The sequence below is a fragment of the Enhydra lutris genome, unplaced genomic scaffold (genome assembly GCF_002288905.1).
Source record: "Enhydra lutris kenyoni isolate GAN:26980312 unplaced genomic scaffold, ASM228890v2 scaffoldscaffold1, whole genome shotgun sequence".
Lineage (NCBI taxonomy): Eukaryota > Metazoa > Chordata > Mammalia > Carnivora > Mustelidae > Enhydra > Enhydra lutris.
The window spans coordinates 51172177-51186680 of NW_019154085.1; the positions used below are offsets into that span (position 1 = coordinate 51172177).

The window sequence follows — 14504 nt, forward strand, 5'->3', positions numbered from 1 at the left end:
AAACTACAAAGAATTACCAGTTAAAATGTTCTGTTCCTCCCTAATCATTCTATACCCACTCATTCTGACATCTAAAAACAATCACGTATTAAGAAAGAAAGCACTTCCTGTAGGAATGAGAATGGTATGCTTTAGTAGGACAAGTGATATACTCCAGAAAGGCATAATCTGTCACACTACTTTCAAAACCAATGAAATAAAATTACATTCAAACATGGTTTTTCGGGGCGCCTGGGTGGCTCAGTGGGTTAAAGCCTCTGCCTTCGGCTCAGGTCATGGTCCCAGGGTCCTGGGATCGAGGCCCCGCATCGGGCTCTCTGCTCAGCGGGGAGCCTGCTTCCTCCTCTCTCTCTCTCTGCCTGCCTCTCTGCCTACTTGTGATCTCTCTCTGTCAAAAAAAACAAAACAAAACAAAACAAAACAAAAAAAAAAACAACATGGTTTTTCTAATGAATCTGGCTTTGGTCACTGAGCTAGGCTTGGCACACCCTGGAAAAGAACTACCTCAGAGTTATCCTTGAACTAAGATAGAGGAGGTTGGTCTCAGAATAAAGCAAAATCTAATCCTTTTTTTCTCCACGCAAGGAGGAGCATTCTCTTCCTAGTCAAACATTAAGACCTCCAAAGATAATCTAACTCTAACACCTCATGAAATCAGAAAAGGAAATGTTGTCTCTATGGGTTTCAATTAATTTATTATTCATTTATTAATGCTGCAGTAAAAGCTCCTTGCCCCCAAACTTATCTATGGATTTGAAAATAATTCTGCTCTGGTTTACAAATGGAAATAAAACATCTGACTCAGCAGGGAAGCTCCTTTTACTCTATGTCACTGAATGCTAAATTCTTTCTCCTTTTCTAACTCCAAGACTCAGATTACTAGGGGACAAAAACTTATTCCAATGTAATTGGCCTTTCCCTATACTACAATCTTAAACTCCATTTATGACCTCACCACTTTACTCCCAGCACAGGTCACCAGAGAATCTTGATGATTATGAACTGGGGGACAATGTTAAGATACTAGCTAGAGTAGAGCTTCTCAAAATTAAATGTACATTCTATTCTAGTGCTTGAGAATCTTGTTGAAATGATGATTCTGATGCAGGATTTTTACCAATGGGGCGTGAGTTTCTGAATTATTAAAAAGCTCCCAGGTAATGTAGTAGATGCTGCTGCTCACAAACACACTTTGAAAAGACTTAGAGGCCAATAGGACTAGATCTAGAGGCAGCTAGATTATTAAAGGTGCATGTGGATACATGTTAACAGGGCAAACTGTTGTCAACACTGAAATTCATTAAGAACAAGAAACCCAAGGGAAGAGTGAATAGAAAATTAAGTGACCTGCAGTGACCAATGACCATAAGAAGCCAACATTCTAATATTAAATATATGCCAGCTTTCAACGTGTTGTCAAGTATCCCTATGTCCAAAACTGGCAGGGTAGCATTTTACTTTTTAAAAGCACTGACCCTGGAGTAAAACAGCCTGGGCTGGAATCCTTTCCCTGTAAATTACTTCTCTTTACCTCAGTTTGCTCATCTGTAACTTCACAGGGTTGTTGTGAGGACTAAGTTCATATATGCAGTGTTTGTAAAATTATTAGAACAATGCCTGGCCCTGTATAAGCACCAAATGTTTTTATTCAGTAATTACTAGTCTACTTAGCATATTTACTGTATACAAGTAGCCACCTAAAATCTTCATCAAAATACCCTTATTCAGCTAATGGGAGTAACTTCTTACAATTGTATCTTTAGTTATTTTAACAAAAACTTACTACTTATTACATTATCTTCCAGACCTCCTTGTGCACTGAACACATCTGACAGTGTAGTATTTGAAATGTGTGCTTAAAAAGTTGTTTACTTTACTTGAGGTTTACCAGTAATTACAGAACTCAATTCTAAAACACTGCAAAGACATGAAATAAATATGAACTGTCTCTACAAACACATCTTTATATTTACATGCAAGCTATTTATTTTACTTAAAGGCAGGTTCTATAGAAAAATCACTTCCTTAACCATCTCAGATAATGACATTTGAAGCAGTATAATTTAAGCAAGATACTCTGATCAATCTAAATTCATTTTTTGTTTACAGTTTAACTTATTTTGCAACAGTGGAGTTAATTATAAGAATACTAAAATTACCTCAAGCACATGCATAAAATCTTTAAATATTCGTTTTCTTTCCGACTCTAGAGTTATGTCCTCAAATGCTGGCTCTTTTACAAATCTCTCCCGGATCTGAAAAATTCAGGTAAGAGTACATGAATACCAAGAAAAGTATACCAATAAGACTAACAAGAATCACAACAGCAAGAGGAAACTATGACAGCTCCATCCCCTCAAAGTGTGTTAAATTTCTTTTCCTCTTAAGTCCAAACCATTTCCAATAAATATTCCTAAATGCAGGGTCAGAACTGAATTTATATTCTCAGTATATTTAATTTATACCCTACAAATAATTCAGCTTCTTTTTGTGGCTACAAAATGGGAAGGGAATTAACGATATTTTTATCTTCAATCGTAAAGCAAACAGATTATTAGAAAGAATTTACATTCATACATACATCTTCCCAGACAGCATCCAATTCTATTGGAGGAGTAGCTTGTTTCAACATACTCTTAAATGCAGATTCTTTTCGTTTCATTTTCCGAGCCTCCTCTTTTTCTCGTTCGCGTTCACGGGCTTCTGCCTTTTCTAGTAACTTTTAGAAAATCATATTTAATCAGTTATAATAGTACAACTGAAGTAATTAGTCCTTAATTTAAGCACTCTTCCATCATTTATAATGAGCCAATTTATGACACCAGTTAATTTGAGCAAAGGAAACTTCATCATTAGCCAATCATCTAAATAATTATTTTCTTTTACTTTACTACTCAGTAAAATCCTAGTCACATGCCCTCATTTCAGTAGCCTACAGCTGAAGTACTTTTAGCTGAATATATTAAAAGCTGTACTAAAGTAGTCATTTAGTACAAACGTAAAGCTAATTGTTTTTCATAGTAAAGATAACTTACACTGTTGAAAGCCAACTTAATATTTCCGGCATCTAATGTGGTTGACCTTTTAGTTGAACTGATTATGGCCACAAAGTCTTCAAAAGTAGTATTAACTTCGACTACAAATCCTTTATCCTAGGAAAGAGAAATCTTGTCAACACTAATAACACATAAATCAAAGAAACACAGTATCAAGGTCTATAATTAAAATATACTACAGATTAACAGTAAATAGTAAGTGTAGTGTTTACCTTTAGAATGTCTTTTATTATTTTCTTCTCATCATGATAACGTGCTTTAAGATCCTCAACATAAAACTTGAAAAGGTCAAGTGCAGTTGATCCTAATGAAAAAACTAAAGAAGTCAAAAGCTAGCTCTAACCAAAGAGCTGCAATTACTTTTTTGTTTATAAAACAAAATAAAGCACCCTTCCATTCCCCAACACAACCACCTGCCTGCCTCTCTGGCCCATCCCAACTACTATCATAACTATAAATTGGGAAGAAAAGAATCTCACCCGGTTGACCAAGCATATTAGTAAATCTAATGTCGGAACTAATTGTTGGATACAATTCCATCCAGGATGACATAGAATGTAGTTGTCCATGTTCGTGCAGTTCATCTAAAAATATCTGGGGAGTGAAAACCCAACAATAATAAAAACCCATTTTACTGAAAAGGCATCTTTAAGAACATTGGAGTATTAGTGTAACATCAAAACACATTTAAAAAAGGCAGTATTTGACACTCTTGCACCAATGGATCCCAAATAGGTTCAAGGTACAAAGAATACTTGCTCTTTGATTAAAGTAAAATCTCCTTTAAGGCAAAAACCTCTTCTGCATTTCAGAGAAAAGGATCTTTGAAAAACTACACTATTTCAGTTTAAAAGAATATATATAGAAATACAAGTTAACTAAAAACATTAGATGTCATCTCTGATAATAAGGTTAAGGAATGTGTTTACATGTTTCCTGTAAAATATACTTTTTGTTTTTAGACACAGTACCCAATAAGTTCTGGCTGTTTTTTTCTTTGTTTTCTTTTTTTTAATTAATAAATGTGGGCCTCTAAGAGGATATATTTTACTGAAGTAATACATAGAGCAGTTTGAAGAACCAAGACTCAACCTCATATCTGATTTAAAAACCCATTTCCTAGGGTGCCTGTGTGGCTCAGTCAGTTAAGCACCTGTCTTTGGCTCAGGGCATATTTCAGGATCCTGGATTAAGCAGCGCATCAGACTCCCTGCTCAGTTTGCTTCTCCCTCTGCCTTTCCCGACTCTTGTTAATAAATAAAAGCTAACAAAAAATAAATAAAACATATTTCCTTTCTTCCATGTTAATTTTATACCCTAAATCTAAATCTTTATATGCTTATTACAATTTCTGTTCTTTATCCATTTATAGTACTTGATTTTTCAGGGCAACATATTGGGACTTTTGTACTCAACAGTTTCACACTTCCTACTTCCCCAAATTCATAGGGTGTTTATTTCTATAAACAAATGTCTTTAAAGAAATATGGTCCAAAATTCTGCTTGTGAAATTTCTATGCCTGCACTGTTCAATATGGTAGACACAGGTCAAATGTAGCTTCTAAGTGCATAAGATGTGGCTTGTCTGAACTATGTCATCAGTATATAACACATGATGATTTTGAAGATTACAAAAAAAAAAAAACCTCTTTAAAAAATCTCAATTCCATATTAAAATAGTATTTTGGATATACTAGGTAAAATTAAAGATTACTAAAATTAAAAATACTAAAACCCTATATGAGGCATATCAATGTCCTAAATAAAACTATACACTTATCACTTCACTCCACTTCTCTTCCAACACTCTTGAATGCAAAAACAAAGTAACATGCTGATACCAGTTTTAGTAACAGTAATCAGAAACATAGCCATAATTTAGGCTTGACTAAATGACCCATGTGGACTTTACCTCAGAATTTCTCTTCCAGTTCCAGCACTGACATAATATATTCTACTTTCTGTGGCCCAGATTACCTTATTTTTTATTGTATTATTATTTTATCGTATAAGGTCTCCTTATTTTAAACCATTGCAAAACCTTCACGAGAGAGACCCCTTAAAGTTCAATGGTTGCAGAAGAGTATTAAAAAAACCTAAAAATATGCTCTTCCCTTCTTCTCAGGCACAAATTGTTCAGTTAAAATAAAATGTAGGTTTTCCAGGCTCCTTTGTATCTAGTTGTAGTCATGTGACTAAATTCTCAGCAGCTGAGTATGAAGTAGAGTAAAATTTCTACATCACTGGCTTTAAAAAAATAGAACTATCCTTTCAAGTTCTTCCAAGTTGAAATGTGATAATGTGAACAACAAACTCCTAATTATGAATAAAAGGCTAATAGCCTAGGGCAATCCTCAAAGTATAGGACAGAAGCATCACTATCACCTAGAAACTTCCTAGAAATGTACATTCTCAGAACCTACCCTAGACGTACTGAATCAAATTCTAGGGGTGAAGCTCCAGAAATCTGTGGTTTTAAGAATTCTTGGAATGACCCTACAGGAAACCACTACAATAAAAGAACCCCTAAGAGTAAGAAATATTAAGGTTTCATGGAAAGAGGGAATGCTTTTGGCTATGGCATTTAAGATGGTTTAGTGATCTTTGGCATGATAGTAAGAGTTTATTTAAAAGCCCTCTAGGTGGGATGCCTGGCTGGTTCAGTTGGTAGAGCATGTGAATCTTAATTTTGGGGTTGAGTCTGAGCCCCACATAGGGCAGAGATATTACGTTTAAAAAAAAAAAAAAAAAAAAAGTCCTCAGGATGATTTAGATGCACATTAAGTTTTGAGTACTCCTGCGTCAGGGAGTGGCAATGTGCCTTATCCGACACCAAAGAACTGTTATCATTAAAGGAGAAACAAACCTAAGTCACTGTATTTACCATTTATCTTAATACAGTGTTTAGTGGAATAGATCCTAGGTGGCTCAGCTGGTTACTCATTGGACTTTGGCTTGGGTCATGACCTTAGGTCCTGGGATCCAGTCCCATGTGGGACTCCCTGCTCAGCAGGTAGCCTGCTTCTTCCTCTCCCTGTCTTCCTGCTCACGTTCTCTCTCTCAAGTAAATAAAATCTTTAAAAAAAAAAAAAAAAAAAAAAAAAAAAAAAAGACTGTATAGATTTAAATTCTGGCTCCACTACTCAGTCACTGAATCTGGGTAAGTCAATTTGCCTCTTGAGTCCATTTCCTTATTTTATATAAATGGATATAACAAGAATAGTAACAATTCTTAGAAGGCTGTCATAAAAATTTAAGTGAATATCAATTTAAAATGTATAGCGGTATAAACAGTTAATGCTAACTGCTATTAATATATTATTGAAACGAGCAATCTGGTGAAATATGAAATGCAAAAACTCATTACTCCATGACATTCTTTTTTTTTTTTTTTTTTTTTTTTTTTAAAGATTTTATTTATTTGACAGAGATCACAAGTAGGAAGAGAGGCAGGTAGAGGGAGAGTGGGAAGCATGCTCCCTGCTAAGCAGAGAGCTCGATGCGGGGCTCGATCCCGGGACCCTGGGATCATGACCTGAGCTGAAGGCAGAGGCTTTAACCCACTGAGCCATCCAGGCGCCCCATGACATTCTCTATTAACGAGAGGTTAAGGAACTGGAGATGAAAATGAGCCACTGGCCGACATAAATAATATACAATTTCAACTTCTATGTACAGCATTTAAGAACTATGGCCCATCCCCAAACTATATACCCCGTATCATTCCCTACTATTCTCTAGACACTAAAAGTCAACTAATATTAATGATTCATCACACATATTTTTTCAGTCTTCTCTCATGCTATTCCTCTTTCCCAAGTGAAACCTAATCGATTTATCAGTGCTCACCTTAAATATCAAATTTTCTACAGCCTTTTATGTTTCCCTGGCCTAAAATGGCTATTCTCCTGGAGTTAAATGTATATGGATCCTCCACAAAGCCCAAGTTAATGATCTGGGATGAGGGAGTCTCAAAATTGTTTAAATCACTATTGAAACTAACCACAGTATGAAATTTAGAAAAGAGATTTTCTTTAATTACCTGAAAAGATTCTCTATTTTTACGCTGTCTTCTCCTTTCTCTCAGCAAACTCTTCTGTTTTTCTTCTTCTTCTTCCTTTTCTAAAGCTCGGATGTGTTCTTCAAAGCAAATTAAAGCATCTTCTTTATCCATGTCTAGAGATTTTCCCAGTTAAAAAAAAAATTAAAATGTCCAGTATCAGTAAGGAAAGCAATTTACATTAACTTTCTATAAATTTCAAATTCACCTTAATTAAATTCAAATTCACTTATAATTAAACTCAAATATGACTCATAATCATCTAAACAGGAAATGTTTATTTTTTAATTTTTTTTTTTTTTAGATTTTATTTATTTATTTGACAGAGAGCGATCACAAGTAGGCAGAGAGGCAGGCAGAGAGAGAGAGGGGAAAGCAGGCTCCCTGCAGAGCAGAGAGTCTGATGCAGGGCTTGATCCCAGGACCCTGAGATCACGACCTGAGCCGAAGGCAGAGGCTCAACCTACTGAGCTACCCAGGTGCCCCTAAATAGGAAATGTTTTAAAAAATTCGAACAACCTCATTAAAAGATACCTTGAATTCGAGGGTGAAATAAAGACCATGCACAAGACACAGTTAAGGAAAATAAAAATGTTACTGTAAAATTTGTCAGCAACATTACAACCACCGAAGGAGCTTTTCAGAGGATAGAATTTTAGGCCCTACTAACACCCACTGAATGACGCATGGTATTCAGAGGGGTAATTCACAAAGCTGTAATTTAAAAAGCAACTAGTAAGTCAGAACAAGAACCTGGGTAAGCTTAAAGCAGGATAATGCTAATACAATTTTTGGTGTTTGCAAATCTCTAAAGCCATTACCTCAAGGAGACAGTCTGAAGAAAACTGTGGTAATTAATCTAGTTCAAACTAAATTACACTAAAATAGCAAAAAACAATTCAGACTTGATCTATGACAAACATACCAGATATTTTAGTATCTGATAAAGTTAGTATTTTCTACTTGAATAATGAAACTCAATGATACTCTACTTGGAAAACAACAAAACGCCGTTATCAGTAATGGACAAACAAGGGGTTCCTGGTGGCTCAGATGGGTAAGTGTCTCTGACTCTTGATTCTGGCTCAGTTCAAGAAGAGCATTGGGAGACTGAGCCCTGCATCAGGCTGGGTGTGACAGTCTGCTTAAGATCTTTCTTTCCGGGGCACCTGGGTGGCTCAGTGGGTTAAGCCTCTGCCTTCAGCTCCAGTCATGATACCAGGGTCCTGGGATTGAGACCCGCATCGGGTTCCCTGCTCAGCGGGGAGCCTGCTTCCCCCCTCTCTCTGACTGCCTCTCCACCTACTTGTGATCTCTCTCTTAAAAAAAAAAAAAAAAAACTTTCTTTCCCCTTCCCTCTGCCCCTCCCCAACCTAAAGAAAAAAAAAAAAAAGGCGGCGGGAATCAACAAAAAACAATTGTGTAAAATTCAGTTAGTCATCTCATAATAAAAAAGAATTTTTTGTTATTGGACTTCTAAAAAACCTTTCTCCTAATTAGTCTTTATATTCTTACTCTGCAATTCCTCATCTTCTGCAAAAGTTGGATTATCCATCAGATACTGCTGGGCTTCAGACCAGGTAGTAGAGTATGTTACATTAGCCATGTTGTCAAGTATGTTTTTTAAGGCTTCCCAGTTTCTCTTCCGTAACTGCTTTGCTTGCTCCTAAATCAAAAGAATGAATACACATTTGAGGTTCAAAGAAAGTATGGTATTTGAACTGCAATCAGTGAGTTTCTTTACATTCTAAATGATGCCCAAATTTCATGTTACCCATTTACTTTAAATTAACTTTTTAAAAAATAAACACTAATTTTCCAATGATCCTGTCAAACTTCTTAACCTGGTAACTGCCGACCTTCAATTTTTTTTTTTTTTTTTTTTTTTTTACCTCTCTTTAAGAAGTTGGAATCTGGAAACCGTATCTCCCCAACAACTCCATAAATCTCTCTTCCTGTAACTATGCATTATAGAAAGGAGTCGCAAACTAAAGTTACTATCAGCAAGTCACATGATAGGCAAATTTCACAGTCTTCAACCACTTTCAGTTATGTTCAAATTTCTGTTAATACTTACATTTCTATGTATCTCAAGAATGAGTAACCCATAACTTACTGCATAATAAAATAGATATGAGGTGTTTTAAATCCTGCAAGCTCCTTTTAGTGGTAACAATTATATATTACTGACATTTTTCTACAGAAAACTTACATAAATGCATTACAAACAAAATTACTGAGTATTTTAAAAACCTAATGAGTTAAAAAAAAAAAAAAAAGTGGGCAGAAGATAGCCAGTTAACGACAATTCAAGTAACAGTTGGATAAATCTGCACATCGTGTGTCCACATCAGTACTATTACAGGAGCTATCCATTTATAAATCTAACTTTTAATAAAGAGATCTGCTACACCACATAAATTGAATAAAGCAAAACAAAAATGGACATGGTATAAAATAACTCCTAATCAGAATGAAGAAATATCTTGTTTTACCTATAAATACTAACAACTAAGAATGAATAATACCTTTTCTTTTTTTGAAAGAAAGAATAAAACATCTTCATAGATTTCAAGACGATCACGTTCCGATATCGCATTCCAGACTTCCATCTCTCCAAACATTTGCTCAGCTTTTCTAGTAGAAAAATTAAACATTACTCTATATTACTCAATAAAAATTCATTTTAAGCTATTTTAATTTTATGGTAAGCTTAAAACCACCCGATGAACACTCTGAATTCATGAGTATATTATACAGAAAAACTCTTGGATAAATAATAGAAAATGAACAAAATAGCTCAGGCCTCCATTCCTCCCTATAGATGGAGTGGATAATTTTTTTTTTAAGATTTTATTTATTTATTTGTCAGGCAGAGATCACAAGTAGGCAGAGCAGCCGGTGCAGAGAGAGGGGGAAGCAGGCTCCCTGCTGAGCAGAGAGCCCGACGTGGGGCTTGATTCCAGGACCCTGAGATCATGACCTGAGCTGAAGGCAGAGGTTTAACCCACTGAGCCACCCAGGTGCCGCAATTTTTTTCTTTTTTAAAGATTTATTTATTTGAAGGATGTCTGGGTGGCTCAGTTGTTAAGCATCTGACTTCAGGTCAGGTCATGATCCTGGGGTCCTGGGATCGAGCCCCACATCGGGCTACCTGCTCAGCGAGAGGCCTGCTTCTCCTTTTCCCACCCACCCTACTGTGTTCCCTCTTGTCTGTCAAATAAATAAAATCTTTAAAAAAAAAAAAAAAAGTATTTATGTGAGAGAGTGAGAGAAAGAGGGATGAGGAGGGTGAGAGAGGAAGGGAGAGGCAGGGAGAGGGAGAATCCCAAGCAGATGGCTCAGCTGAGCAAGGATCCTGATGTAGGGATCCATTTCATGACCATGAGATCATGACCTGAAGTGAAACCAAGAGCTGGACACTTAACCTACTGAGCTACCCAGGTGACCCAAGGAGCAGATAATTCTAGTTGAGCCATGTTTTGTAGTCAAGATTTTATTTCTTAGGGTAGCTACAGATACTAACAAACTGTCCATGGAACTAAATTACAGGCTTCAAAAAGTTGCCAGAAATTTAGGTAATATATAAAATTGGACTATTTAAAGAAATGAAGAAACTTTGCCAATGCTATTCTAGAAAACTCAGGAAAATAAGAAAGTACATATGGAAAATGAACTTACTGCAAAAATGTTAAATTTCAAATTATATATAACATACATGTATGTGTACATGTGTGTGTATATACATGTGTGTGTTTGTGTATGTGTGTGTATATATATGTATTTTTTTAAAGTAGGCTCCACACCTAGTGTCAAGCCCAATACAGGGCCTGAACTCACAACCCTGATAGCAAGACCTGAGCTGAGATCAAGAGTCAAATGCTTAACTGACGAAGCCACTCAGGCACCCCTCAGTTCTTATATTAAGCAGAAAGAAGTCAGGCTTTAATTATTACATTTAATCTACCCCTTTGTTTTAGTCTCTAATTAATAATTCAGTAAGTCTATAAAGTCAAATTCCACATTTAACACTGATTTATTTACCTTTTACCTTACGAAACTGCCCCAACTCATAGTTACTTAGCTTTAATGAGCATCCATATTGGATTAGTTACTACACTTGACAAAAATGGCACAGAAACAGTGCAGTAAACATATACCATGCATTACTAAAAATCTTACTTATATCTGGTTGTGGAAGTCATTTTCTCATGATTCTCAAGAAAACGCTGAAAGGATTCTTTAGCCTCTTTGTATTTTGATCTTGCTTCTTCTTTTTCTTCTTTTTCTGTCTGGACTTTATAAGCATTGAAGGCTTGCTTTTTTTCACTCAATTTTGCTAAAGCACTAAATTGAAAAAATACCATGTAAGAGTAAATGAAGGTAGGACGATCAAATGTCAATGCTTTGAAAAAAAATGATTTCATTCACTAATTATGAAAATTTCAGTAAGATACTAAAAATTAAGAAACAATTACAGAAAATAATTTCTACTTTAAAAAATTTCTAATTTCATCTGTACTCAAATTGTATGACATGTCTTTTGGCTTTTCTGGTTCATATCTGACATAAAACAACTGTTATTGGTATCTAAGAGAACACAATGAAAGTAAAAAATTATACTATTTTACACAATTTTTAACATGCTATGGTTGGAAAAATAAATTAAAAACCTTAAGTGTTACCTGTATCGTGGATCATTAATGATCATTTTCATAGCTTGTTCCCATGAAGCATTAGATGGTACCCGCTGAAAACAATTTAATGACAAAATTAAAACTTTGCACAAATACTGTAAAAGTCATACAACAGGAAATAAAGTATAATACTCACTGCAAACATCAAGCACTTCCCTTTGCTCAAGTTTGAAAGAGGTCTAATAATTTCTTATTGAACCAAGGCAAACCTGGGTAATATACATATAAACTAAAAAGAAAGCTTAAACTCATATTTAACAGAGCAAGAGTACTTATCTTAAGACCTTTGATTAAAAGGTAAACAATTTTTTGAATAAAAACAATACAGAGGTAGAATGTACTGTATAGTATGCTGTACACAAAAATTTCTTTTTGTACACAAGAATTTTTTTGGTGAAAATCAGTTTCATAAAAATATTCTTCAAAAAAGGGAAATTTAGTTCATTTTTGGTTATGACAGTTTATAAAATTACTATTTTCAATAAGGGCATCAAGGTACTGACTGCATTAAACAGTAACTTTATTAGATAATTATGTCATATAAAAATCTTTAATACCTTTTCTTTCAATAATTCTTTAAATGCTTGCTTTGCCTCTTCCTTTGTATTCCAGGTATAGGTTTTCTTTGCTGGTTGGCTTTCCTCCTCTTCTTTTTTGGGAGTAAAACTAGAGGGAAATTCAAACATTTTATAATTTAAGTAAACATTTGCTTCACTTAGAAAAGCAATATTTTGATTATTTAAGTGTTCACTACTGAGGTTAAATTCTACAATTTCAGAATAAATTCTCCTATATGAATCCTACACATTTACCTAAACATAAAGGCATAAAATTAATAGAGTTTTTTCCTGAAACATTCAGTTATTAGGGGAATGGAGGCCTCTAAAAGTAACAATTATACTGAAACATTAATTCCAGCAATCCACAAATGAATACTTTTAAATGGTCTATAAAACTTACCCAGTGTCTTCATTTCAGTGCCTTAATAACTAAGGATTTGGGCAAATTTGCATAAATATAAAAAAGATGCTAAGGATCTAAATCAGGACGGGAATACTACAATTCATATGCCAAATCTAGCCCATTGTCTGTTTCTGAAAATAGTTTTTTACTCATGAGTTTATATACTGTTTATGGCTTATTGTGTGCTACTATAGCAGAACTGCATCATTGTGACAGAATTTATGATCCATAAAACGGAAAATATTAACTCTGATAATTTACAAAAAAAGTATGCCAAACACTGATCTCAAACAAAAAGAATTAACATACCCCAAAATTATCAACTCTACCAGTTTGGTGGTCTTTATGAAATGAAAAGGTCATATAATCCTGACATCCCTTCCTATATATAAAGGGGAAAAAATGAAGTAAACAAAAAGTAGAATACTTCAAGGAAGGACTGGAGCAAATACTAACAACTACAAAAAATATATTCCCACCATCTGAGTCAAGTAACCTTACTTTGGTAAGGTTTATTTATTTATTTATAATTATAATTTATAATTAAATATTTATTTATTTAAAATTATCAGAAATAGTATAAAGGGCCCAGTCAAAATAACAGCTATAAATGGTCTATAATGCAGTAATTAAAAGATTATAATGACTCAGGCACTTAAGGAAATACTAGAAAGAAAATAAACAGGAACTATTTGTTGCTAAAATTATGAAAAACAAATTACTGCAGAAAAAAATGAAGTATAAAAAGATATTTAAAAAAATTATCCCCCAAAGCTTAAATATCTATCAGAACACTGAAATTATGTATATGTAAATAATGAAATAACATGCCATCACTCAACATGATGGGGTATGTCAACATAAAAGATATCACATATAGGTTTAAAATAGGTATAATGCATACATTTTTTTTTTTTGAAGATTTTTATTTATTTGACAGAGATTACAAGTAGGCAGAGAGGCAGGCAGAGAGAGAGGCGGAAGCGGGCTCCCTGCAAAGCAGAGCCTGATGCGGGGCTTGATTCCAGGACCCTGGAATCATGACCCAAGCTGAAGGCAGAGGCTTTAACCCACTGAGCCACCCAGGCGCCCCATAATGCATATATTTTTAAGTGCATAGAAAAAGGGCAGAAGGAGGGTGCCTGGCAGGTTCAGCTGAAAGAGCATGCAACTTTTTTTTTTCTTTTTTAAAGACTTATTTATTTGACAGAGAGAGACACACCGAGAGAGGAAATACAAGCAGGGGAAGTGGGAGATGGAGAAGCTGGCTTCCCGCCAAGCAGGGAGCCCAATGTGGGGCTCAGTCATAACCTGAGCCAAAGGCAGACGCTTAATGACTGTGCTACCCAGGCATCCCAGAGCATGCAACTCTTGATCTTAGGTTGTGAGCTGGAGCCCCAGTTGGGTGTAAAGATTATTTAAAAAATAAAACAGGGGTGTGTGAGTGGCTCAGTTAGTTGAGCGTCTGACTCTTGCTTTTGGTTCAGATCATGCTCTCAGGATCCTGAGATGGAGCTCCATGTTGGGCTCTGGGCTCGGGGAGTGGGCTTGGGGGTCTGCCTTCCCTCTCCCTCTATCCCCCTCCCCGAATGAGTACACGTGATCTCTCTCTCTCTCAAATCTCTTAAAAAACAAAATAAAACTTAAAAAAATAAATAAATAAAAAGAGCCGAAAGATGTAAATAAAACGTTACTCTTCTATGCCTTCAAATATACCATATAGATTCC

The 14504-nt window shown here is 35.1% G+C and overlaps 1 protein-coding gene across 5 annotated transcripts in view; it reads right to left on the reverse strand.

The window, feature by feature from the left end:
- Positions 1-14504, reverse strand: part of LOC111142493 (pre-mRNA processing factor 40 homolog A) — a 56319-nt gene that overhangs the window by 4322 nt on the left and 37493 nt on the right. For 3 of the 5 annotated variants that reach the window (XM_022495743.1, XM_022495734.1, XM_022495716.1), the window contains 11 exons: positions 12371-12479; positions 11802-11866; positions 11299-11463; positions 9645-9753; positions 8632-8782; positions 7099-7232; positions 3536-3650; positions 3269-3360; positions 3036-3152; positions 2582-2719; positions 2160-2255 (listed from right to left, as the gene is read on the reverse strand). In XM_022495743.1, the coding sequence (XP_022351451.1) occupies positions 2160-2255; positions 2582-2719; positions 3036-3152; positions 3269-3360; positions 3536-3650; positions 7099-7232; positions 8632-8782; positions 9645-9753; positions 11299-11463; positions 11802-11866; positions 12371-12479 (1291 nt within the window). Of the gene's footprint in view, positions 1-2159; positions 2256-2581; positions 2720-3035; positions 3153-3268; positions 3373-3535; positions 3651-7098; positions 7233-8631; positions 8783-9644; positions 9754-11298; positions 11464-11801; positions 11867-12370; positions 12480-14504 lie in introns of all 5 variants that reach the window. The other 2 variants (XM_022495726.1, XM_022495706.1) reach the window with 1 other exon arrangement.